The sequence below is a fragment of the Ursus americanus genome, chromosome 13 (genome assembly GCF_024610735.1).
Source record: "Ursus americanus isolate L20-20 chromosome 13, mUrsAme1.1.p, whole genome shotgun sequence".
Classification (NCBI taxonomy): Eukaryota; Metazoa; Chordata; class Mammalia; order Carnivora; family Ursidae; genus Ursus; species Ursus americanus.
The window spans coordinates 29,752,278-29,779,143 of NC_142139.1; the positions used below are offsets into that span (position 1 = coordinate 29,752,278).

The 26,866-nt window shown below is 37.1% G+C and overlaps 1 protein-coding gene across 8 annotated transcripts in view; it reads right to left on the reverse strand.

Moving 5' to 3' along the window:
• Positions 1-26,866, reverse strand: part of ELF2 (E74 like ETS transcription factor 2) — a 104,011-nt gene that overhangs the window by 50,876 nt on the left and 26,269 nt on the right. For 6 of the 8 annotated variants that reach the window (XM_045798955.2, XM_045798950.2, XM_087866448.1 and 3 more), the window contains 3 exons: positions 20,901-20,988; positions 18,955-19,193; positions 3,139-3,304 (listed from right to left, as the gene is read on the reverse strand). In XM_045798955.2, the coding sequence (XP_045654911.1) occupies positions 3,139-3,304; positions 18,955-19,026 (238 nt within the window). In that variant the 5' untranslated portion in view covers positions 19,027-19,193; positions 20,901-20,988. The remainder of the gene's footprint in view (positions 1-3,138; positions 3,305-18,954; positions 19,194-20,900; positions 20,989-26,866) is intronic. The other 2 variants (XM_045798954.2, XM_087866449.1) reach the window with 2 other exon arrangements.

Below are 26,866 nucleotides of genomic sequence, written 5' to 3' on the forward strand. Positions count from 1 at the left end.
GCTCTGTGAGGAAAATGTAGATTTTCTTTGTCTATAAAAAGGTGAAGCAAAATCCTACATTTACTACTAACAAAATGAGAAATCATTTTATACATAAAATAAGTAAGATGGCTAAATATACATCACTATATAATTTTAATACTCCTGCCTGGATTTTATCATGAACATTGTTTCTGGTATAGACATATACATATGGGTTTATAGGAATAAAAAAAGAAAAACTTCAATGTAAACATGCAGAGAATTGATATGACAGGTCAATAAATATAATTATGAACATTTTTTAGACTAATATAATCTAAGATATAATGTAGGAGGCATTCCAGGAAGCATTTCCTAGGTATACAAAAGGAAATCTTGTTCTATATGGATCTCATTTTCCACCAATTCACCAAATAAAAACCGTTGTGGACATCTTATACATGTTCCTTTCCTTTTTTTTCCAGTCAGCTTCTTCTCGAAAGCCTATATGTATCTGGAATTTAAGTTAAAAATGTATAGCACCACAAGAAAGGAACCTGATCCTAATCCGCTACCTAGAAAGAAACATACATCAAGATAAGTCATAACAACAGTCATCCATCTGTATATGTTCTAGATGCATTTTATTCTTTATGGGGTGCCTGGCTGGCTCAATTGGTAGAGCACGGGACTCTTGATCTTGGGGTCATAAAATTAAGTTCAGATTAACTAATTCTAAACTAGTCTATATATATATTAACAATCTTTATAAAGTTACATTAAAAAACCCATGAGCCATAGTATTTTCAAATAACTCAGTATATTGTAGTTTCAATTTCCACATGCCTTACGATGAATAAATGGGAGTGTTTTAAACTGTTCTGATTATAGATGTGTGAGATGTATGACCCAGCAGATTTCTGTCTGAATTTGGCATTGCCTTTAAAAGAGTTATAAATGAATTCTAAGTTTTACAGTGTTATTCTTTATTTTTAAAAGTAATAAAGCAGAATGGAATTAAAAATGTTTGAGATGAACTTCTCAGGTACTTTTAGACTATTTTAGAATAATGTAAGTTTTATTTACTAACATTTCCTTTTAGTGGTAAAGAAAAACCAATCTAAAAAATATTAACTACTCAAAAACCATTTTCAAAATATCACAAAAGTAACTGTTCTTTTAGCCAGACTCTGTATATCCTCTTTTTCAATACTACAATCATTCCTATCTCTGCCCTGCAAATGATTATCATCAGCCTCAGAATTCAAGGTAACTAGGAAAATAAATAAAATCCCTTGAACAGATTATATTTGCTTCCTATTTGGAATTATTACCTGAGTAACTTAAATTAATGAAGCACTGATCACCAATTATACAACCTATTGGCTGATCTGCTCTGGTATTTTAATGTTGTAAGTACGCACCATTTTCTACTAATGGGTATTTGGTACTGTAGTTTTCATACTTTACAAAGTTTCCCATTTGCTACCAAAATCATAGTCTTCCTTATTTTTTTTTGACCAAAACATTTTCCAGAAATTTCAAACACGTTCTTTTTTTCATTCAACTTAAGCTATCATACCTTTTTTCATGTGCTATTAGTTTTCTGTTTCGTTACACCCTAGTTACACTCCTATAATAAAATCAGTTACAATATCATCCTGCATAATACTTTTAACTGTTCTTCCTAATCTTTTCCTCAAGAAGAAAATTCATGTCTGCCATGACGCTTCTAGCTTCAGACTGGAAAACTCTCCAAAACCCTCAAAAAAACACACATGTATCTTCCTGCCACTTGCATTACCTACTGTAAATCAAGTACCACTCCAGTCCAGTCATGAAGCCTATATAAAGTGTTTAGCTGCCTATTTTGAGAAAATGAATTATCACTTCACATGGGGTTTGCTGGCACTGTTGTCATCATTGCTCTGCAGAGCAAGGTAACTTTTAATCCCTCAGCTCAATAAAAAATAAAACTGGGGGGGTGCCTACGTGGCTCAGCCATTAAGTGTCTGCCTTCGGCTCAGGTCATGATCCCAGGGTCCTGGGATCGAGCCCTGCATCCGGCTCCCTGCTCAGTGGGAAGCCTGCTTCTCCCTGTCACACTCCCCTTGCCTGTGTTCCCTCTCTCGCTGTCTCTCTCTGTCAAATAAATAAATAAAATTAAAAAAAAAAAAAACTGGAGGAAAAAAATAAAAATAAAACTGGAGGAAGAACAGCGGTAAGCTAGAAGAAGCTAGTAGTCTGAGGGAGTGCTACTGGGCTTCAACAAGCAGAAAAACATCAAATATTCGACATTTTTAATCATGGGACTTTGCTACATTTATAGAAACTTATCTAAATACATAAGAGTGATGGGGCACCTGGGTGGCTCAGTCGGTTAAGTGTCCAACTATTGATCTCACCTCAGGTCTTGATCTCATGGTCGTGAGTTCAAGCGCCATGTTCAAGTGCCATACATACATACATACATACATAAATACTTAAGAGTGTTTATTAGAATTGTCTGCCAAGTATAAGGATTCTTTTTCTCCATTAAGAGCTAAAGATAAATTTTAATGTTTATTATTACAAAATAGTCACTACAACCTTTCTGGTAAAATACTCTATTTTCTTTATGGTCAGTGGCAAAAATGAAAAGGTTTCCAAGAATTACATATATTAATCTCCAATTAAACATATAATTATCTCACCACAGACAGACTGAAATACCAAAATTTCTCAGAAGACAAAAAGGGAAGAAGACTCTAACAGACTGCTACAAAGATGCTTCTGACTGAAGAGAAAAGGAATCCCACTGCTCCACCAATACTGATTCAAAGAAACTCTTAATCTGTCATAGAAGGAGAACACTGTATCTATTTTTGAATTAAAAAGTTACCGTCATATACTAGCCTATGGACTTCTATAAATAGTCAATATTCACACTCTCAGAAAAAAAATGATAATTTTATTATTATGGGCCTGTAATCTTGTCCTTAGGGTCCATGATATGAGACCTGCTATACTTCAACGAACTGTAATGTAGAACTTTATATAAACTCCCTTAAATAAGAGATGTTTAACTGGTTTCCAAGAAAAAAGAGGTTCTTTGGTATAGCACTCATTTCGCAACAGTAATACTGACACTTATAAAATAAGAAGTTGTAAATAATGAACATTTTATGAGAGGTCTACCTGTTTCCACATTCTCGGTCTCAACTTCTTGTTCTTCTGCCACATCTTGCATCATGTAAGTCTCATCATCATAAACGAGAACTTGGGCTGCGTAGCCCTGCTCTAATCTGGCACTGGGAACTGGCTCCACAATCACTGCTGGGTATTCAGAAACCTTCTCACTTTCCTACAAGAGCAAATTTAGAAAACAATCAACCTTTTTATTCACAAATTCTGGATTTACTTATAAATACTTGAGTTCACATAGTCTCAAGGGGGCTACACAATGAGTTTCATGCATTATAATTATGAATGTAAAAACCAAAACGAGATGAAAAGGGAACTTTAATAATCTTTTCAAGTCTCAGGAGGTAAGACACAGATTAAACATTTTAAATAAGCAGGGTTTTAGGATTAAGATGACAAGTTAAAAACATGCATGTAATTGCACTGTCTCATGAAACCCACAAAAACAAAGTAAAAGACTTTTGAACACTGTCTCATAAAACCCACAAAAGCAAAGTAGAAGACTTTTGAACACAAACCTATAAGAAGAAGAGATAAGAGCAACAAAGGAGAAGAGATAAGAGCAACAGAATCTTGGAAGATTGGAAGTGGATGTTTAAGTCTTATGAAATGGTTTAGCAGACCCAGGAAAGCCAAATCACAGCCTGGCAGCAAAAAGAAGCTGAGAAACACCACACTTTACACTGGAGAACCCACAGAAAGCAATACCCACTACTCCTGGAAATGGAGTAGCAGGTGGTAGAGAAGGAGGAGGGGCTCAAACAGGAAGATTCCATTAAAGCTGTTTGAAAAGCCTTTGATTCCTAGACCCATTCCCTCCTCCATGATGCTAAGGCAACTGGCCCTCATCTCAGCAGAAGATTGGAGAATTAACTTTCTGGTGATGGAAAAACAAAAGCATCTTTGAAGTATATTAGGCACATTTGTTAGTATCGGTACTGCACCAAAAATAGAGTTTTCAATCAGCTTTTTAGTCCTCCACTCTTAGTGATGAGCAGACAGCCAAGTATTACCAGTCATCTAAGGAAAAGCCTCTACCACAGAATATATACATGTACATACACACACCCACACACATATAGGGCATATTCCTCATAGAGATAAGATATTATACCCATAAAATGAAAATGGAATACAATTTAATAAAGACATTTAAAAAGAAAGAGTTCTTAGAAATTAAAAACACGACAGCTGAAATAAAAAAGACAGGGGCTTGGAAGATGAAATTGAGGCAGTCTTCCAGAAACCACCGAAACAAGATGAACTTTTGAAAAACAGGAGAGAAAAGAGAATGGTATTAGAGGACCAGTCCAGGAGGTCCAATGTCTGAATAACAGAGTTCCAGAAGAAGAAAATAGAGGAGAAAAAAAAAAAGGCTGGAAAGAAATGAAAGAGTTCTAGAAAATTTCATGAGCTGACAGATACAAGCTGCCCATTTGAAAGGAACTACCAGATATTTAATATAAAAAATGAAGGGAGACCTACACTGAGGCTACACCACTGTGAAATATCACAACAGTGGAGACAAAAAGGAAGATTCTGTAAGTTTCTAGAGAGAAAATACAGGTCACATACAAAGAATATGGACTCAGACTTCAGTCTTCTCAACACTCATATTAGAAGGAAAATGGCAGTGAAACCATTTCTTCAAATTAGAAAGGAGCATCATAACTAACCTAGAATTCTTCAGCCAGTCAAATCACCTTATGAAAATTAGGTATTTTCTCAAATATGAAAGATCTCAAAACATTTACCTTCCATACATACTTCCTCAAGAAGCGAGTGGAGAGTGTATTTCATCAAAAGTAAAATTTTAATAAAGACCACAACTTAAGATAGAGAATATGGGAGATTCAAAATGGGACAGACAATAGTAATCTTGAGGAGGATAGTGAAGAGAGATTCCAGCATGCCAGCTATGCATTCCATTTATAGGGCAACCAGTCTGGATTGTAGGAACATGATTCCTGAGACAGGATGATAAACGGTCATCACTAAGATAACCACCAGCATTGTTCCTAAGAGAGTGTCCAGCTAAGCCTATTTCCAGTTTTTATTCATATTTGGCTTGCTTTGATGTATCTCTTCACTCTACCTTGCATTGCTACCTAGATCAGCTAAGAACACTCATTTCACCTCCTAGATGTGTTCTGCTCTGATCTACTCTCAAGTGTTAGAAGAAGGCCACAAAGAGCTTAGAAACAAACAAACAAAAGCAGAATAGCATTCTTTCCCCATGACTATATATATACATACCTGCTGAACAAACCTGCCACACCAGGTCATACCACTGCCTGACACTTGACCAAGATGACCCTATGTTTCCAAGAACTAACTCATGACATTCCTGCCCAATTTCCTGAGTAAAACCTCTTGAAACTCAGCAAACCAGATGCCGGACTAGTTCTCCTTTTCCTGGAAGCTTTACTCTAACTGTGGTAATGCTATCGTTTCCTAACTCAGTTAGCTTGGGCCATTATTCATTTTTTCGAAGTAAACAACATGTTGTTTAGGAATATATCCAAAGACAATAAAGCTATAAAGAAAAGTAAAGGAATATTACCACGTTAAGTCAGGATAATGGCACCTCTGGGGATATTAAGAAAGGGGCGCACTTAATATTCTAAAATACTACTAATTTCTGTTTTTTGACCAGATTGACAGGTAATATTTATTCTTTTTGTTATTCTTAAAACTAAAACATATATATTTTATACACTCTGCATTTTGTATCAAACATTTCACAAAAAAATTTAAATAAATTAAAAACAAAGTTACAATAAATTAAAAATAAGCAAGCACAGGGGCGCCTGGGTGGCTCAGTCGTTAAGCGTCTGCCTTCGGCCCAGGATGTGATCCCAGGGTCCTGGGATTGAGCCCCGCATCGGGCTCCCTGCTCTGCTGGGAGCCTGCTTCTTCCTCTCCCACTCCCCCTGCTTGTGTTCCCTCTCTCACTGGCTGTCTCTCTCTGTCAAATAAATAAATAAAATCTTTAAAAAAAATAATAAGCAAGCACATGCTGAATATTAACATTGAATTTCCTACTCTGGATAAGGCAAAAAAATTTTAACATTAAAAAAAAATCCTGGGGCGCCTGGGTGGCTCAGTCAGTTGAGCGACCGGCTCTTGGTTTCAGCTCAGGTCATGATCTTAGGGTCCTGGGATCAAGCCCCAATTCACGGTCTGAGTTCAGGAGGGAGTCGGCTTCCCCTCTCCCTCTCCTGCTCCCCCTGCCCCATCCCCTGCTCAAGCATACTCTCTATCAAATAATAAACAAATCTTTTTTAAAAAAAATCCTGGGGCGCCTGGGTGGCACAGCAGTTAAGTGTCTGCCTTCGGCTCAGGGCATGATCCCGGCGTTATGGGATCAAGCCCCACATCAGGCTCCTCCGCTATGAGCCTGCTTCTTCCTCTCCCACTCCCCTTGCTTGTGTTCCCTCTCTTGCTGGCTGTCTCTGTCTCTGTCAAATAAATAAATAAAATCTTTTAAAAAAATAAAAAATAAGAAATAAAAAAAATTAAAAAAATCCTTTCCCACAAATTGGATATAGTAAGAGTTGAACCTCCTGCTTCTTGCTCAGCTTTATAACCACAACATACAGGCAGCATCACCTAGCTATAATAACTGTTAATGAGAAGCATGGGGTAGGTAAGAACTGAGGAGATCTCCACTCAGCAAAAACTCAGAATGCAAAAACGTAAGTGGCATTTCAGCTAGTATTGACATAAGCAGTAAACATCTTATTTACATATAATCCCAGGGATTTATAACTTCTTCATTCCTCTGAAATCTAATAGTATTATTAACAATAATATTAACATGAAATTATTTTATATTGTGAACTCTCCAGCTCCACCCTACCGGTAGGAAATAAATCAAATTGTCTAAACTATGCAATACTTGAGTCTAGAATTCTGTATGATATCAATTCCCCCATCTATACTCTCTTCCCCACCAATTAGGATTCTAGACCCACTCTTCTCTCTCGTATATGTCAGTTGGGTTTTAATATTTCAATGGTTCCTTCTCATTAACTATAAAGAAGAAAAAAATCTTTATTAAAAAAATTCAACTCTTCTTTCTTTTAACTGAACTCCAGATCTTTGCTTCTTATACCTGTATACACTCTCAAAAGATAGTCTAACTCTTTGGCTAGTTATCTACCCATACCTTGTAATCTGCATTCCACCACCTCACTGAAACCATTCTCTTAAATGTCATTAAGGACTAAATTCTATTCCAGTTTTCATCCTCCTTTCCCTTTCTGCAGACTCTTAAGACACTTATACACTCTTACCTCATTTAAAAAAACTACTTCTTTCATCTTTTTTGTTCTCTTTCTACCACTCTACTTTTAAGCATCTCCTCTGATTCTCCTTCCATCTTCCAACAGTGACTGAAAAATAACCAATTAACTCAGGTTCTGTCCTCCGCGTTTCCTTTTTACTCTATTCTACCTTCCCAGGAAGGCCACCCATTCTTAGGGTTTATTTTAAAATAGCACCTCTATACTGATGATTTGTCTTCTTCTCTGACTCATCTCCTGAACTCCAGAACCAAATTTTAAACTACCAACTTAACATCACTAAAAGAATCATCAGCTAATACTCTAAGCCTAATATGTTTAAATGGAACAAATTATCAACATCTTTCCCTGTTCTCCCTTCCTGTGTTCTTCTCTAAACCTGTGTCTTCATATTAAAACAAAAAAGTTACAATATTCATATCTCTCAAAGTCCCTTGAAAATTAAATATCCACAAAGTACATATGCTTAGCACAGTGTTCAGAATAAATACTCAATTAGTGATAGCTAATAGTATTCAAACCCACTATTTGCCCTCAACTTTGGAGGGCATCTTTTCACATTACAACCAGAATTGTCTGTATTACTGCTTTGTACAAAAAGCTTTCATGACTCCCCATTTGTCTAAAAGGAAAATTGAACACACAAAACAATGGTTTTTAACACTCTTTGAAGTATAACCTTCAACCCACACGTTAGGTGTTGAATTGATTCAGACTGGGGGATTATAGAAGACTTCCTAGAACAGGGTCCCAAATGGCTGAAAAGGATTTTGATAGATGTGGAAGGCAACTGTAGGCTCATGAACACGAACAAAAGTCATGGAAGTTTTCACATTTGGGAATTAGGGGCAAAGCAAGTAATCGAAGAACTATGAAAAGTAATGCAGGAAATAAGGCTGTAAAGGTGGTATATTAATTTTTGGAGCTGTTGTAACAAATTATCATCAACAGGGTTGTAATGCTCCTATTAATGTCCCTGGTCTTCCCCTCCCTTCTGTTCTATTGCATTCCATATCACCAATGAGTCAATTTGCCGGATCATACAGTAACTGTGCACTTCATTTTAAAAGAACTGTCAAATTATTTTATATTTCCACTATAAATGTATGAGAGTCCCAGTGCTCTACATTCTTTTCAATACATGGTAACCCTGTTATTTTTTTTAAGATTTTATTTATTATTGATTTATTGATTTAAAGAGGGAGAGAGAGAGCACGCACAAGCTGGGGGAGAAGCAGAGGGAGAGGGAGAATCAGGCTACCCGCTGAGCAAGGAGCCAGATACGGGACTCCATCCAGGACCCAGGGATCATGACCTTAGCCAAACGCAGATGCTTAACCGACTGAGCCACCCAGGCATCCCTCTAACACATGGTATACCTATTATTTTTGCCATTTTGTGTAAGTATGTAGTAGTATTTCCCTGTGGTTTTATTTTTCCCTGATAGTGAATAATACTGGGTATTTTTATATGCACTTATTGGCCATTCATATTATTATCCATTCGAATCTTTTTCCCATTTTAATGGATGATCTCCAACTTATTTTTTTAAAGATTTTATTTATTTATTTGAGACAGAATGAGTGAGAGGAGAGAGAGCACGAGAGGGGGTAGGGGGAGGGTCAGAGAGAGCAGCTTCCCCATTGAGGCTCCATTCCAGGACCCCAGGATCATGACCCGAGCCAAAGGCAGACACTTAAAGGACTGAGCCACCCAGGCGCCCCTCCAACTTATTATTTTATATATTCTGAATATAAATCCTTTGTCAGTATATATGTTGTAAATATTTTTTCCAGTCTTTGCTTCACCTTTTCATTTTCTTAATGGAATTTTCAATTTTTTGTAAAGATTATTTTTATTTATTTGAGAGAGAGAGAGAGCCTGAGCAGAGGGAGCAGCAGAGGAGCCTAACACAGGGCTGAGCCCAGAACTCTGAGCCCAGAACTCTGGGATCATGACCTGAGCTGAAGGCAGACGCTTAGCTGACTGAGCCACTCAGGTGCCCTTTAACGGAATTTTTTTAAAGAAGTTTTTAATTCAAATGAAATTCATTTTTTCTTTTAAAGCTTTGTTCATGGTTTTGTGTTCAAGCTAAGAAACCACTGCCTAATTCAAGATTGAAAGAATTTTCTCCTGTGTTTTCTTCCACAAGTTTTTATAGTTTAAACATTTAATTCTATGATCAATTTTGAGTTATTGTGTATGATGTGAGAAGGGCTTGAGTTCATTTGTTTGCATATGGATATCCAGTAGTTCCACCATTATTTGTTTAAAAGACTATCCTTTCTCCACCAAATTACATTACAACCATTATGTGGATCTATATTATGTTCCACTGATCGACATGTCTGTTGGCATACCAAGCCACACTGTCTCAATTACTAGAACTTCATGGTAAGTCTTTAAATCAGGTGGATAAGCCCTCCGACTTTGTTTTAACGTAAGTCTTTCAATCCATAAACATGATATAACTCTTCATTTATTCAGGTCTTTAATTTCTCTCAACAATATGCTGGGGTTGTCTGCATACGGATCTTTTATTTACTTCATTAAACATATCCCTGTGTCATTTCGATGCTGCTAAACAGTACTGCTTCTTAAATTTCATTTTCCAGTTGTATTTTGCTAAGATATATGAACACAATTGATTTTTATATATTCACCTGTTCTAAATTTATTACTTCTTTTTTTTTTAAAGGTTTTATTTATTTATTTGACAGAGAGAGAGACAGCCAGCGAGAGAGGGAACACAAGCAGGGGAGTGGGAGAGGAATGAGCAGGCTCCCAGCGGAGGAGCCTGACGTGGGGCCCGAGGTGGGGCCCGATCCCAGAACACCAGGATCACGCCCTGAGCCAAAGGCAGACGCTTAACGACCAAGCCACCCAAGCGCCCCTAAATTTATTACTTCTAACAGCTGTGTAGATTTCTTAGGAATTTCTATATACACGATTATATCATATAGAAATAAAGACAGTTTAACTTCTTTTCCAATCCATGCATCTTATTTTTCTTGCCCTGCAGCAATGGTGTCACTGCAACGTTGAAAAGAAGTGGTTAGAGCAGACATCTCCGCTTTACTATCAACCTTAAGAGGAAAATATTCCCTTTTTCACCTTTAAGGATGATGTGTAGGCTGTGGGTTTTTCACGGATGCACCTACCAGGTTGAAGACCCCGACTGCCCTTAATTACTACTTTAGGGAATTTGTATAATAGGTGTTGAATTTTGGGAAATGGGTTTTCTGTAGTTACTGATATGATTACATTTTTCCTTTTTATTTTGTTAATGTGATGAATTACATTGATTGATTAAACCTGCCTTGCTGGGATAAACCCCATTTGGGACATATGATCCCTTTTATATGTTACTGGGTTTAAATGCCAGTATTTTATCAAGAATGCTTTTTATCTATGCTCATGAAGGATATTGTTTGTACTTTTTCCTATGTGTCTCTGGTCTTGGTATTAGGATAAAGCTGGCCTCCAGATGAGTTAGGAAATGCTATGTTGTCTATTTTCTGAAAGAGTTATGTAAGATTGTTATTATTTCTTCCCTAAATGCTTGTTAAATCATCAATAAATATGCCAGGGCACTTGGGTGGCTCAGTCAGTTGAGTGCTGACTCTTGATCTCAGCTTGGGTTCTGATCTCAGGGCCCTGATCTCAGGGTTGTGAGTTCAAGCTTGCCTTGGGCTCTGTGCTGGGCCTGGAGTCTACTTAAAAAAAGAAAAAAATGCAGGCCTAGATGATCAATAAAGCCAATTTGCCCTGGAAGCTTTTTTGTGGAAAAGGTTTTGACTACGAATTCAATTTATTTTAAGATAGAGGGCTATTCAGACTTTCTATTCCTTTTGGAATGACTTTCAAAGATTTTGTCCATTTCATCTGGGTTGCCAAGCTTATTGGCATAAAGTTGTTCATAATATTTAGTGTCAATACTAATGACTGACTCATTCCTTAAATTAGATTATATTTATTTATTTGAGAGAGAGAGACAGCACATGGGCAGGTGGTGGAGAGGGAGAGGGAGAAGCAGACTCCCTGCTGAGCAAATGGAGCTGAAGGCAGATGCTTAACCCACTGAGCCACCCTGGCATCCTATATTAGTAATTTTTGCCTCCTAGTTTTTTTCTCCTGCAGTCTACTTAGAGATTTATCTATTTTATTAATTTTTTCAAAGGACCAGCTGGTAGTTAATTTCTCTAATGTTTGTCTACTTTCTACCTTACTGACCTGTTTTTATGATTTCCTTCCTTCTACTTTGGGCTTGAAACTCATATTCTAGCTTATTGAGATGAAAACTTAAATGATTTTAGGCAATACTCCTTTTCTAATATAAGTATTTGAAGGTATAAATTTCTCTCTAAGCACTGCTTTAACTACATCCCTCAAATTTTGATATACTGGGTTCTCATTTTCATTCAATTAGGATACTCTCTAATTTCTCTTGTGATTTCTTTTTAATCCATGAGGTATATAAAAGTGAGCTGTTTAATATCCAAATATTTGAGGATTTTGCAAGAGTTTTTTGTTGTTAATTTCTGCTTTGATCAAACAACTTTCTCTGTATGATTTCAATCCTTTAAAAAGTATTGAGATGTGGGGTGCCTAAGTGGTTCAGTCAGTTAAGCACCTGACTTTTTTTTTTAACATAGACTAACATTTTATTTTATTTTATTTGGATAGAAGGATCATTTTTTAATGTAAATTCAATTAATTAACATATAGTGTATTATTAGTTTCAGAGGTAGAGTTCAGTGATTCATCAGTTCTTTATAACACCCAGTGCTCATTACATCACGTGCCCTCCTTAATGCCCATCACCCAGTTACCCCATCCCCCCTACCCACTACCCTCCAGCAACCCTGTTTGTTTCCTATGATTAAGAGTCTCTTATGGTTTGTCTCCCTCTCTGATTCTGTCTTTTCTTTTTCCCTCCATTCCCCTAACCTCCTGTTTTGTTTTTTAAGTTCCACGAGTGAAATCATATAATTGTCTTTCTCTGCTTGACTTATTTCACTTAGCATAATATCCTCTAGTTCCACGCATGTCGCTGCAAATGGCAAGATTTCATTTCTTTTCATGGCTGAGTAATATTCCAGTGTGTGTGTGTGTGTGTGTGTGTGTGTGTGTGTGTGTGTGTGTATCACATCTTCTTTATCCATTCATCTGTTGATGGACACCTGGGCTCTTTCCATAGTTTGGCCTTTGTGGACATTGCTGCCATAAACATTAGGGTGCAGGTGTCCCTTTGGATCACTACATTTGTATCTTTGGGGTAAATACCTAGTAGTGCAGTTGCTGGGTCGTAGGGTATCTCTATTTTAACTTTTTGAGGAACCTACATACTGCTTTCCAGAGTGGCTGTACCAGCTTGCATTCTCACCAGCAGGGTGAGAATTTTCTCCTTTCTCTGCATCCTCGCCAACCAACATTTTTTGTTTCCTGACTTGTTTATTTTAGCCCTTCTAACTGGTGTAAGGTGGTATTTCATTGTGGTTCTGATTTGTATTTCCATGATGTCGAGTGAATCTGGCATTTTTTCATGTGTCTGTTGGCCATTTGTATGTCTTCTTTGGAGAAATGTCTGTTCATGTCTTCTGCCCATTTCTTGACTGGATTATTTGTACTTTGGGTGTTTTTTTGAGAAGTTCTTTATAGATTTTGGATACTAGCCCTTTATCTGATAAGGCATTTGTAAATATCTTCTCCCATTCTGTTGGCTGTCTTTTGGTTTTGTCAACTGTTTCTTTTGCTGTGCAGAAGCTTTTTATCTTGATGGAGTCCCAAAAGTTCATTTTTACCTTTGTTTCCCATGCCTTTAGAGACGTGTCTAGCAAGAACTTGCTGCAGCAGAGGTCAAAGAGGTTGCTGCCTGTGTTCTCCTCTAGGATTTTGATGGGTTCCTGCCTCACATTTAGGTCTTTCATCCATTTTGAGTTTATTTTTGTGTATGGTGTAAGAAAATGGTCCAGTTTCATTCTTCTGCATGTGGCTGTCCAATTTTCCCAACATCATTTGTTGAAGAGACTGTCTTTTTTCCATTGGATATTCTTTCCTGCTTTGTCCAAGATTAGCTGACCACAGAGTTGAGAGTCCATTTCTGGGTTCTCTATCTGTTCCATTGATCTATGTGTCTGTTTTTGTGCCGGTACCATACTGTCTTGATGATTATAGCTTTGTAATAGAGCTTGAAGTCCAGAATTGTGATGCCACCAGCTTTGGTTTTCTTTTTCAACAATCCTTTGGCTATTCGGGGTCTTTTCTGGTTCCACACAAATTTTAGATTATTTGTTCCAGCTCTGTGAAAAATTATGTTTTTGGTTTTTTTTTTTTAAGATTTTTTTATTTATTTGACAGAGAGAGAGACAGCCAGCAAGAGAGGGAACACAAGCAGGGGGAGTGGGAGTGGAAGAAGCAGGCTCCCAGCAGAGCAGGGAGCCCGATGCAGGGCTCAATTCCAGGACCCTGGGATCATGCCCTGGGCTGAGGGCAGACACTTAACAACTGAGCCACCCACGTGCCCCAAAATGATGTTATTTTGATAGGGATTGCATTAAATATATAGATTGTTCTAGGTAGCATAGACATCCTAACAATGTTTGTTCTTCCAATCCATGAGCATGGAATGTTTTTCCATTTCTTTGTGTCTTCCTCAATTTCTTTCATGAGTATTCTATAGTTTTCAGAGTACAGATCCTTTGCCTCTTCGATTAGGTTTATTCTTAGGTATCTTATGGTTTTTGGTGCAATTGTAAATGGGATCGACTCCTTAATCTTTCTTCTGTCTCATTGTTAGTGTATAGAAATGCAACTGATTTCTGTGCATTGATTTTATATCCTGCCACTTTGCTGAATTCCTGTATGAGTTCTAGCAATTTTGGGGTGGAGTCTTTTCGGTTTTCCACACAGAGGATCATTTGAGAAGAGTGAGAGTTTGACTTCTTCTTTGACAATTTGGATGCCTTTTATTTCTTTTTGTTGTCTGATTGCTAAGGCTAGGACTTCTAGTACTATGTTGAACAAGTGGTGAGAATGGACATGCCTGTCGTGTTCCTAACCGTAGGGGAAAAGCTCTCAATTTTTCCCCATTGAGAATGATATTCTCTGTGGGCTTTTTGTATATGGCTTTTATGATATTGACATATGTTCCCTCTATCCCTACACTCTGGAGAGTTTTAATCAAGAAAGGAAAGCATCTAACTTTTGATTTCAGCTCAGGTTGTGATCTCAGGGTTGTGAGATTGAGACCCGAGTCAGGCCCCTCGCTCACGGGGGAATCTGCTTGTCTCCCTTTCCCCTCCCTCTGCCCCTCCCCCTGCTCACACTCCCTCTCTCCCTTCCTAAAATAAAGTAAAATATCTTTTTTTTTCTTTAAGTATCAAGATGTATAGGTACACCTGCCTAGCTCAGCTGGTGGAGCATGTGACTTTGGATCTCAGGGTTGAGAGTTCTATCCTCACACTGAGTGTAGAGATTATTTAAAAAAAAAAAAATCTTAAAAAAAAAGTATTGAGAGATATAACCCAGCATATGATCTATCTTGGTTCACTGTCCATGTGCACTCGAAATGAATGTGTACTCCGGTACTATTAGGTAGAGAGTCCCATAAATGTCCATTAGGTGAAGTTGGTTCATAACGTTGTTCAAGTCTTCTATATCCTCACTGATTTTCTAATTATCTATCAGCTTCTTAAGGAATGCAGCAATCTCCAGCTAATACTGTGGATTTATCTATGTTTTCTTTCATCTCTGTCACTTTATGCCTTATGTATTTTGAAGCTCTAATATTGAGTGCATCCCATCTCTTGACAAATGGTCCTTTTATCATTTATGAAATGTCTATCTTTATCCCTGGTAATATTTTTGTACTAAAACCACTTCAGCTTTTTTATGATTAATGTTTGCATTTGTATATCTGTTTCTATAGTTCTACTTTTATGCTATGTTGTTATACTTACAATGAATTTTTCATATGAAACATAAATAGATTTGGCTTTTTTTAACCCTGACAATATCTGCATTTTAATTGCACTGTTTAGAATATTTACATTTAATATTATCAATAAAACAGGGTTTAAATCTACCATCTTGCTCTTTGTTGTTTCATTTACTCCTTTCTCTTTATTCTGTCATCTTTTGAATTGAGTATTTTTTAGTATCCATTTTAATTCAAAAATTACTTGCTATCTATAGTTCTTTATTTTTTAGTGGTTCTCTAGATTTTACAACATGCTAATCACAGTTAATATCAAGTAATGTTAATTTATGTATAATGTAAAAAGCTTATAGTAGTATTCTTCCAGTTCCCTCCTCCTATCCTTTGCTTAACTGTTGTTATACATTTACTTCTTCACATTGTAAACCCCACAATACACTGTTATTATTTGCATTAAACAAATATCTTTTTTAAAAATTAAGGACTGATTTTAAAAAGCATTTTATATTTACCTACACATTTCCAGAGCTTTTCATTCCTTTATGTGTATCTAAGTTTCCATTTGGTATCATCTACCTTCTGCCTATAGAACTTTTAATATTTCTATAACACAAGTTTGCTGATGACAAATTCTCTCAGCTTTTGTTGGTCTGAAAAAAAGCTTCACTTCTGAAAGACATTTTCACTGGATATATACTTGTAGGCTGACAAGTTTTAGTCTTTCAACATTTTAAAGAAGTCATTATGTTCTGACTTGCAGAGTTTCAGACAAGATGTCTGTCGTCATTAAATTTGTTCTGTCTGTAATATTTTTTTCCTGCATGCTTTCAGGATTTTCTTTCTGAAATTTGCTTTCAGCATTTTCGTTATAACGTGCCTCAGTGTCAAAAATAGTAATAACAATAATGTGCCTCAGTGTCTATTTGCTCTCTGCTCTATCCTGCTTGGGGTTAAGATTCTCAGCTCTATGGGTTTATATTTTTCACCAAACTTGAAAATTTTTATGGCTGTTATTTCTTCATTTGTCTTTTTCTGTTTCCCTCTTCTCCCCTCATTCTGGTACTCAACTTACCTGTATTTTAGACAACTTGATATTTCTCACAGGTAACAACAGTTCTTGTTCATGTTTTTTTCAGTTTTTCTGTTTTTCATAATGCAGTTTCTTTTGCTCTCTTCATATTCACTCGTCTTTTCTTCTGTAGTACCTAATCTATTTTTAATCTCATCCAGTGAATTTCTTACAAATAGTATATATTTCATTTCTGAAAGTTTTGTCGTCTTTTTTTTACATCTTTCATGCCTCTCCACTGAGGTTCATGTTTTCTTTTAACTTCTTGAGCATATTTATAAAGGCTGTTTTGAAGTCTTATCTGCTAATTTCATCATCTCTATCATTTGTTTTTCTGTCTTGATCGTTTTTTTCTTCAAGTTATAGGTTATACTATTCCTCCTTTGCATTTAACATGGTTGGGTTTTAGATATGTAAATTTTACACTGTTGGGTGCAATTTACATACTGTTCTCATATTTTATTTCACTTTTTAAAAGATTTATTTATTTATTTATTTATTTGACAGAGAGAGACAGCCAGAGAGAGGGAACACAAGCAGGGGGAGTGGGAGAGGAAGAAGCAAGCTCCCAGCGGAGGAGCCTGATGTGGGGCTCAATCCCAGAACGCTGGGATCACGCTCTGAGCTGAAGGCAGACACCTAACGACTGTGCCACCCAGGCACCCCCTGTTGTCATATTTTAATAATGTTTACTATGACATTTAAGTTCCTTGTGGGTCAAGGGGCACCTGGCTGGCTCAGTCCAAAGAGCATGCAACTCCTGACCTCAGCGTTTGTGAGTTCGAGCCCCACGTTGGGTGTAGAGATTACTTAAAAATAAAATCTTAAAAAAAAAAAAAAAAAAAAGCTGGGTCAACTTTTTCAAGGCCTGTTTTTTAACTTTTTAGGGCAAGTTTGAACTACCCTTTATTCCAGGGCTACTTTAGCCCTACTGGAAGGCATAACTCTTCTGGAGTCTCTAGAAATGCCCTGAGCATATAACAAGGACTCTTTCTTCTAACTGCTTAGAATTCTAATATCTCCCAGCCCTGAGTGAATTCCAGATTTTTCAGTAAATTATTGAGTTAATACCTTTCTGGTCATTCTTTGCCCCATTTCATGGGGTTTCATATTATATATATCTGGGCAGCTGATACAGCTAAAACCCAGAGTACCTGAGGCTGAGTTCTGTTATTCCTCCTCTAGGCAGATTCTTCCTCTCAGATACACTGCACTTCAAATTAGTTGTGTTTGCCTCTCCAAATTCCAAATTTTATTTCCTCAATTCAGTGACACTGTCACTCTTTGTTTGGGTCCCTCCTCCCTACACTGTGATCCAGAAAGTGGCTCCAAGGAATTAGTCAGCACAATCAGAGATCACCTGCTCTTCTCTTGGAAAGCATCGCCCTGTGCTTCCTGATGTCCAATTGTATGTTCTCTAGCTGTGGCTTCTCTTAGTGGACCTTAAATCAGTTTTAGATTCAAACACAATAAGAACATTCTGGTTACCAAGTCCACTGAGAACAAATAAAAAACAGTACCTTCATTTTATCCCCTTCCCACTGAATTTAACCATAGTTACCTTGGACGATTGAACAGACACAAACAAGCAAGAAAAAGAAGCAGACTCCAGAATACACAGCCTAATATCCTAACACTTCTTGGTCCTGTCACTATACCACTATGCTGGTACTACGGATCAGTAACAGCAGTATCTTTCACAGAATATAAAGAAAACAGATTTTTTAAATACAGCCAACTCTCCATTTGCCCACCTCACCTCTGATCGAATATTTGTCGATTTTTATGACAGCATTATTATGTTTTAATTTAGATTCTTCCCAATATTCAGTCTTTACTGAATGGAGGGAACAAAACCCAGCCCCTGGAAGTCCGTATGTTTCTGGTACTGTTATTTTTCCACTCCTATCTCCTATTCTTTAATGTTACCAATAACAAGAAAATAACCAAATATGCTAATGATGCAGAGTTCTACATGTTTAAAATTTCAAAACCTTTCTTTCTGATTTACAAATCATCCAAATTCTTAAGTATATATATAGGATTAAAATATGATAGATTTCCACACTGAATTAGATTTAATAAAATAACAAAAAAAGCACATATGACAACTAAAGGAGATACAAAATTCTAATTTAAGATGAATCTAATTTATGTATTTAGTTACAGTATTTACTTACAGACTTGTAATACAAAACAATGGATTTTATCAGGAATTAAAATATATCTCAACTAATAGTTCTATGTTCTTTCTTTCCATTTTCTCTCCCAGTTTCATTCCAATATATGCATGTTCCAACAACTCAGGTGAGCCTGGCAATAATTACTTCAACCTTCTACTACCTAAATTATATGAGGGCACATGACAGGTACATGTACAATTTCATGCATTGTACATTTCTACTCAAAAATACCTGTTTCCCCTTAATTTCAAAATGAGTTCATACATTGATTTCTATGAACAAAACAGAAATGTAATACATTGGATGTCTAACCTCTTGATTTTCTACTCCATTGCTGGAAAGCTCCAAAATAGAACCTCCACTGTCAACCACTGCTGATGTCATTGTTATTCCCTGAGGAAGCTTCAAACGCTATTAATCAGTGTAATTTAGAGGTTCATGGATGATTGCCAGTGTTACAGGTTTGCATTATCATGTTTTCAAAGTCAATAGACATGGAGTGAAGGAGATATCCAGAAATCCAATCTTCTAAAGATGATTAACCAGAGAGCCTAAAAAGAGGAAGAATTTGAAAAGTTATTAAAAAGATACAGGAAGGATATAAAGCACAACTTATTTTACAATCTAATTTTTGACATTTTTGTAAACTAAGAAAAGGAGCTCAGACTTATAAAGCAGTGTCAAAAGAGGGCAGTCATGAGTATTCTACTTCTCAGAGCGGTCAAATTCATAAACTATTTACTGTAACCAAGCTACTGCACATGGATGACCTTATGATATTTACATTCTAGGGATAAAGTGTTATAACTTTGTCTTTTTATGAACATGTACTTTTATTCCTGAAATATTTTGGTAGAAATTTTAAATATGCTAAATCCAGACAACTTCTAAAATTATTTGCCTATTTAACAAATTAAAAGATTTATTGGTTTGTAAATACTTCATTCTTCTTTGGCTCATTTGGTTTCTTTATTTGAATAATATAATTAGACTTGTCTTTTGCTTATGGTAGCAATCTCATTTTGTGTTCATATTTTGAATATTCTACAAGGACTATAAAATGGATTAATCTGAGTCATATATTTATACTTTCAAATAGAGTAGTTTAAAAATAAAGTAGTAAAATCACTTGGAATGCCTTTAATATTACTTATCATTCTTTTCTCAATAGTTTTTTTTGCTATTGGTTAAAAATTCTTTATGGCAGCAGTGCCTGGGTGGCTCAGTGGGTTAAGCATATGACTGTCGGTTTTGGCTCAGGTCATGATCTCAGGGCCATAATCTCAGAGTCATGGGATCAAGCGCCATGTGGGGATCCGCTCTCAGCGAGGAGTCTGCTTGAGATTCTCTCTCTCCCTCTCCCTCTGCCCCTCCCCACCATTTGTGCACACTCTCTCTCTAAAATAAATAAATACATCTTTTTTAAAAAATTCAATATAGCAAGTGGTTTCAAGTAAACATAAATCAAGCCAGGATGCCTGGGTGGCTCAGTCAGTTAATCGTCTGCCTTCGGCTCAGGTCATGATCTCAGGGTCCTGGGATCAAGTCCTGCATCAGGCTCCCTGATCAGCGGGGAGCCTGCTTCTCCCTCAGCCTGCCACTTACCCTGCTTGCTCCCTCTTTCTCTCTCTCTCTCTCTTTCTCTCTGACAAATAAATAAATAACCTCAAAAAAAAAAAAAAAACATAATTCAAGCCTTTTTTCCCCAGTAGAGATGAATGTTGGTATACATATATCGTTTAGATTTATGCATTAGATTATTCCCATAAAGTTATATTTTATTTGATTTTATGTGGTTTATATATTTTTCATAAAGGAATTAAAGATTTATTTCTTATAGATTTTCATATAAAAATTAAATAATGCAGAAAAATTAAGCATATTTAAAGAGAAATGAATATATATTTCTAGTAAATCATTCCATTAATATCATGTCCTATATTAAATTTGACCACTGGCACTATACAGATATGAAAATAAATTAAAGAATTTCTGTAAATTTATACAATAACAGAAATACCTCGGGGAAAAAGCAGAAATTTCACACCTCCTAAGATTCATTCAGGACTATTAATATTCTTTTTGACCTTATCACAGAGAATGGGAGAGGATGTGTTTGTATCTCAACAACAAAAATTAGTAAAAATCCACACTCCATGTCACACTAAAGTTCACTATTATCATATAAGGTAATGACTATTTTCAGTTTCTATTTTCTTAACATATAGGTAATAATAGCAAAAACAAAGTTTACTTACAATTTGAATGTTAAGTAGTGTAATCATCCTTCACTATTTTCACAACTTGGTAAGAGCTAAAATATAAACCAGCAGTTCTTTGGAACTACTATTTGGGGGGGAAAAGGACAGTATTAATATAATTCTATTTAAAAATATTTTGCTCAAAATAGGTGTGATTCAGACATATGTACTTCTTACAACAAGCCATCTCCAAATCCTGATAACACACATTATATAATGAACATAATAAAGAATTATTTCTAGGCTATTGAGGAATCAGAAGTTTTTATCAAACTTAAAATTTAAGTAACCACTAAATTGTCAAATTATTGAATAAAGACAGATCCAACATGCTATGGCCTATGCCTCATATTATGGGCTATATTTCAATTAACCAACAGGATTTTAACATGTGGCTGCAGGTATAAGCCCTGATGCCCAGGAATATAAAATCAGGCTTAAAAACACTAACCCAAAAAACTACTCTACAACAAAATCAATGATATATTGACTATTAAGTCACTTTCCTGCTCTCTCACCGTCCAAACTAGCTTCCATACACATCCAAATATCCCAAGCCTCCTCAAATAGCCCTCCTTCTTTCAAATGCTAATCTAATGACCTGTGTACTGGAGGTTAGGCCTTGCTCCATCAATTATTCCTTTTCCTTAACCTTCTCTTAACATTGGGTTCTTTCCCTCAACATCTCAGCATTTGTAAGAACCTTTCATCTTAAAAACATAGAAAAGTCCTCCTCCGTGACCCTGCAAACCCCTCCAGCTACTGTTCTAGTTTTGTCCTTTCTCAGAGATGGATCTGGGGGAAAAAATCTCCTATCTTCTGTCTCCACTTCCTCTTTCCTCAAGTATTTCTCCTTTTATGGAAGCTTGGCATCTGTCACCACCAACTGAAATGTTTACTAAATTCCAATTGTCAATCAAATCCAACAGATACATATGTTTTTATAGGACTTAGTGTTTCTGAAGTATATGACACTATTGATTATTCCCTCCCTGAAACTCTATCTTGAATTCATCTTCTCCCTCTCTAGCTACTCTTTTTCAATTCCCTCTTGTAGGCCAACCCCTAACTTTCAAGGGGCTTGGAGCAAGACTACAAATGGAAGCCTACATTCCACATGTCTAAATATTTTAAAGTTATAAATCAAGCTAACAGGCTGTTAAATTATTATTCTATTCTCCCATCTTGACATACATACTTTTAGAACAACCTAAAAGGCTAAGTTCTGATTTGGAATTCTCAAACTCCCTCAAGTTCTATAGGAGCATGGGAGTCACTCAAGTTCTTTGGGAGTCTACCCCTTTTTCTCTTCCCGCCTTTAGTTCCACTCCATTCAGTAAGGATCCTCATATGTATACATGAAGACATCCCATCCCACATGTCCAACGACTGGCCACATGCCTGCAAACAGCAGGGGCTTGGTCATCCCTTAGGCCTAGAGAAGCCCATATACGTTCAGTCAAGAGGGGAGAGAATCAGAAAAGAGGTTTTTGAAGGGCCACATGGACAGGGAATTCTGGGGCTCAAATATTCAGAACTTAATATAGAAATGGGTACCAAATGAACTAGTTCCCTTGTGCCCCCCCCCATCCTCATCCTATCAGGAGGGGTAAAACTCAACAAAGGCCAGATGTGGACCTCTAACGCACAAGGCCTAGATCAGGGTTCCTGCTTGGCAAAGTCAAAGAACAGTGCTACCCCCTGGTCAACCTTTACATGAAGGTGTTTCCAGAAGCCCATCCCTAATCCTCTTCTGACTATTCACACTTTCTCTAAGCAATCTCATGTACTGCCATGGCTTCATGCAAATCTCTCTCCTAATCTAAACCATTTTAATGGGCTCTGGTTTGTCTACTAGACAGCTTCTTTTTTTAAGATTTTATTTATTTATTTGAGAGAGACAGAGAGAACAGGAGCGAGGGGAGGGGCAGAGGGAAGGTAGAAGCAGGCTCCCCTGCTGAGCAGGGAGCTCAATGCAGGGCTCAATCCCAGGACCCCTGGATCATGACCTGAGCCGAAGGCAGACACCTAACCAAGGCGCCCCCGTCTATTAGACACTTTCTTGCCTCTACTTCTTTGTGTAATTAAATAGGGTATAAATAAATAGCAATCATCTATTCCAGGATATCCCAGGCACTCCATTCATTAATTAAGTCATTCAACAAATATTGAGCACTTATTGTATCCTAACAGTTTTCAGTGCCAGAGCTACAGCAGTGAATAAAGCAAAAATCCTCATTCTTATGGATCTTAAATTCCAGTGGGAAGAGATGAAAATAAACAAAATATGTTTAGCATACATGTAGATGGTGATAAAGGCTAAGGAGACAAATGAACCAAAGGGAAAGAATATTCAGCAGGGAAGAGAACTGTAATTTCAAATTGGGTGGTCAGAGAAGGATTCACTCAGAAAGTGACATATGAGTAAAGACCTGAAAGTAGGGAGTGAGCTGTGTCACTGACTCGGGGAAGAGCCCTCTAGTCAAAGGAAAGGGAAATACAGTATCTTCAGGATGGAGTACGCCTGACTAGTTCAAGGATCACCAGGGAGGCCAACGCGGCTGGAATGAAGTGAGCAAAAGGAAGAAAGAATAGAAGAAAATGAGAGAGAGTAAGGGGGGTGGGACATGCAGGCCCTCCTCGAGGTCTGAGACTTTTATTCCAGGGAAAGGAGAGTTTTATGCAGAGAGATGGATAACTTGATAATTATAAGAATCATTCAGAAGCTGGGCTGAAAACAGACAAGGGGACAAGGGCATAAACAGGGAGATCAGTCAGGAAGTTACTATAATAATTGGGTAAGAAATGATAGTGGTTAGGACCAGAGTGGTAGGTTCTAGAGAGAGTGAAAAGTGGTCAACTGTTGGATATATTTTGAAAGTAAATGGACAAGATTTTATACCAATTTGAATGTGGATATGAGATAAAAAGAAGAATCAAAAATGAATCCAAAGATAGCAGTGAGAGCACACTGGAATAGCCTTTAAATGGGATAGGGAAAATTGTGGGAAGAGAAGTCCAATGTGTCCCAAACTAAATCCACTTTTTTCTCTGCTGGGAAAATGTATTACCTCTAAAACTGTGCTTAGCTCAGTAAGCTACCCTAACATCCACACAAGTTATCTAAAAAGTAAAGCTCCTGAAGTTCAGAGTTCCTGAAAAACCACCATATTCTCACTCTTGACCCCATCTCTATAATCTCATATACCCCCCCTAGCCAAGGTTTTTTGTTTTTTTGGGTTTTTTTAGATTTTATTTAGTTATCTGACAGAGAGAGAGAGAGCACAAGCAGGGGGAGCAGTACGCAGAGGGAGAGGAAGAAGCAGGCTCCCCACTGAGCAGGGAGCCCAACGCAGGACTTGATTCCAGGACCCCGGGATCATGACCTGAACCAAAGGCAGATGCTTAACCCACTGAGCCACCTAGGTGCCCCCCTACCCAAGGTCTTCTTATCATTTCTCTATATTGTTTTAATGGACCCAGAATTTGCCTCTTTGTCTCTCATCTTCACACCCTTCAACTCTATCTACTGCAATATCAGGATGATACAAGATGGAATAATGTCAGGCTGCTCTCAAAATTCTTCAATAGTTCCTCATCACCTGCACAATAAAAATCTCAACCTCTTTGCAAGCACCTTAATTTAGTAGGAACAAGCAAGGGGTACAGGACACTTTTTCAGAAGTTTGAAATGTTTCTTCTGAGAAGTTATGCTCAGGTATGGAAATCACAAATCTAGTCCATGCTCACCTGTCTAGGCTCATCTTCCTTTACTCCCTCTATCTAACTTTAAACCACACTGTTTATAGTACTCAATATTCTTCTCTTTCTTGTCGTGAACATCCTTCCTTTGCTTGCCCATTTGGCCAATTCCTAGCTGTCTTAAGGTCTCGGGTTGTAAAGTAACTTCACCTCCTTGAGCTCAATATCATTTTCTTTTTTTCTTTTTCTTTTTTTTCCTTCTTTTTTAGATTTTATTTATTTATTTGAGAGAGAGAGGGAGACGGAGCACAAGCAGGGGGAGGGGCAGAGGGAGAAGCAGGCTTCCCGCTGAGGGATCCCAGGCCCCTGGGATCTTGACTTGAGCTGAAGGCAGACGCTTAAACTATTAAGCCACCCAGGCGCCCCTCAATATCATTTTCTATGACTCTCTTCCCCCATCCACACATGTACCTCCCTCATAAAAACATCAGGGAAATAACAGCTTCCAGCAGATCCTTCACTTGCCACCTCTTATCAATCTTCAAGTCCAACACCTTGCCTTTCTTTCAGTGTCCTCTAAAATCCTGCTTCTTTTTACCTTCCTAATCTTACTTCCAAGTACTCCCAAAGTACCAAGTTTTTAAAATTTGTGTTTTGTATCCCCTAAACCAGTGCCTTCCACAAAGCAGATACGCAGTAAAGATATGATGAATACAAGAATAAACAAACATGTTCCAATCAGACAAGAATCTTCACTGTTCACTACACAAACCATGCTCATCGCCATCCCTATCCCTTTGCTAGCCAGTCCTCTTCTCTCACCAGGAATGCCCTCTTCTTTGGTTATTCAAATTCCACCTGTTCCTCAAGGACAAATTTTTCCCTACAATGACATCACCTCTTCCCTATCTCTTACTATACCAGTTCTTTCAATAATATTTATTGAGCATTTATTATATACCAAGCACAGAACTATGCCAGGAACACAAAAATGAAGTCAGGACTCAGCCTTCAAACAGCTTAAAGTCTAGTAAGGAGAAACAACATAGAAGCAATTACAATCATGTAAATGCCATTAAAGAAACGACAAAGTACAATGGGAATATTAAAAAAGGAACATCTGAGTCGACCTTGGGCAGTTCTAGAGAGACTTCAGAAAGGAGCCATCATTTGCTCTGGGACTAGAAGACAGGATAGAAATTGGCATAGCAATAAGAAGAGAAACAACGTTGAATAATGCTATTCTCAGGACTGAAAAAAAAAAAAAGAACTGTGCAAAACGATAAAAACTTAAGTTATCACTCAGAAGTAAATTCTGCTCAGACTATAATTTGGTTGCTTACAAATCCCACTCTCATCAAAAAGAGCTTATGTGTATGACTTTATTTATATAAAGTACAAGAACAAGGAAAACTCATGATATTAGAAATAGGATACTATATTACAAAGGGCTAATATCACTAATATATAAAGAACACTTAAAATAGAGGAATAAAGGACCAAAAAACCCAAGAGAAATACAGACAACAAATAAACACACAATTAACAAAAGCAGATATAAAAATGGCCCTTAAACATATGAAAAGATGTTCAAATTCACTTATAGAGAAATGCAAATATTTAAAAAAATTTTTTTAAATAAGAAACCATCTCTCTCATCTATCAGGTTGGTGAAAATTAAAATGTATGACATTATATTCTGTTGGTAAAGCTGTGCACTTATACATTGCTAGTGGAAATGCAAACTGATAAAATTTGGCAATATACACACCTTTTTTTGAAGAGCTTTTTAATTTTTTTTAAAAGATTTTATCTATTTATTTGACAGAAAGAGAGAAAACACAAGCTGTGGGAGTGGTAGAGGGAGAGGCAGCAGGCTCCTCACTGAACAAGGAGCCCGATGTGGGGCGATTCCAGGACCCTGGGATTATGACTTGAGCCAAAGGCAGACAATTGCTGACTAAGCCACCCAGATACCCTGAAGAGCTTTTTTTAAAAAGAGATTTTATTTAATTGAGAGAGAGAGTTGGCGGGAGAAGCAGAAGGAGAGAATCTCAAGCAGAATCCCTGCTGAGCATGGAGGTCAATCTCACAACCCTGAGATCATGACCTGAGCTAAAATCAAGAGTCAGATGCCTAACCCCCTGAGCCACCCAGGCGCCCCTTAAAGAGCTTTACTTACTGAGATATAATTGACATATCATTCAGTTTGCCCATTAAAAGTGTATAACTCAATGGTTTTTAGTGTATTAAGAAGTACA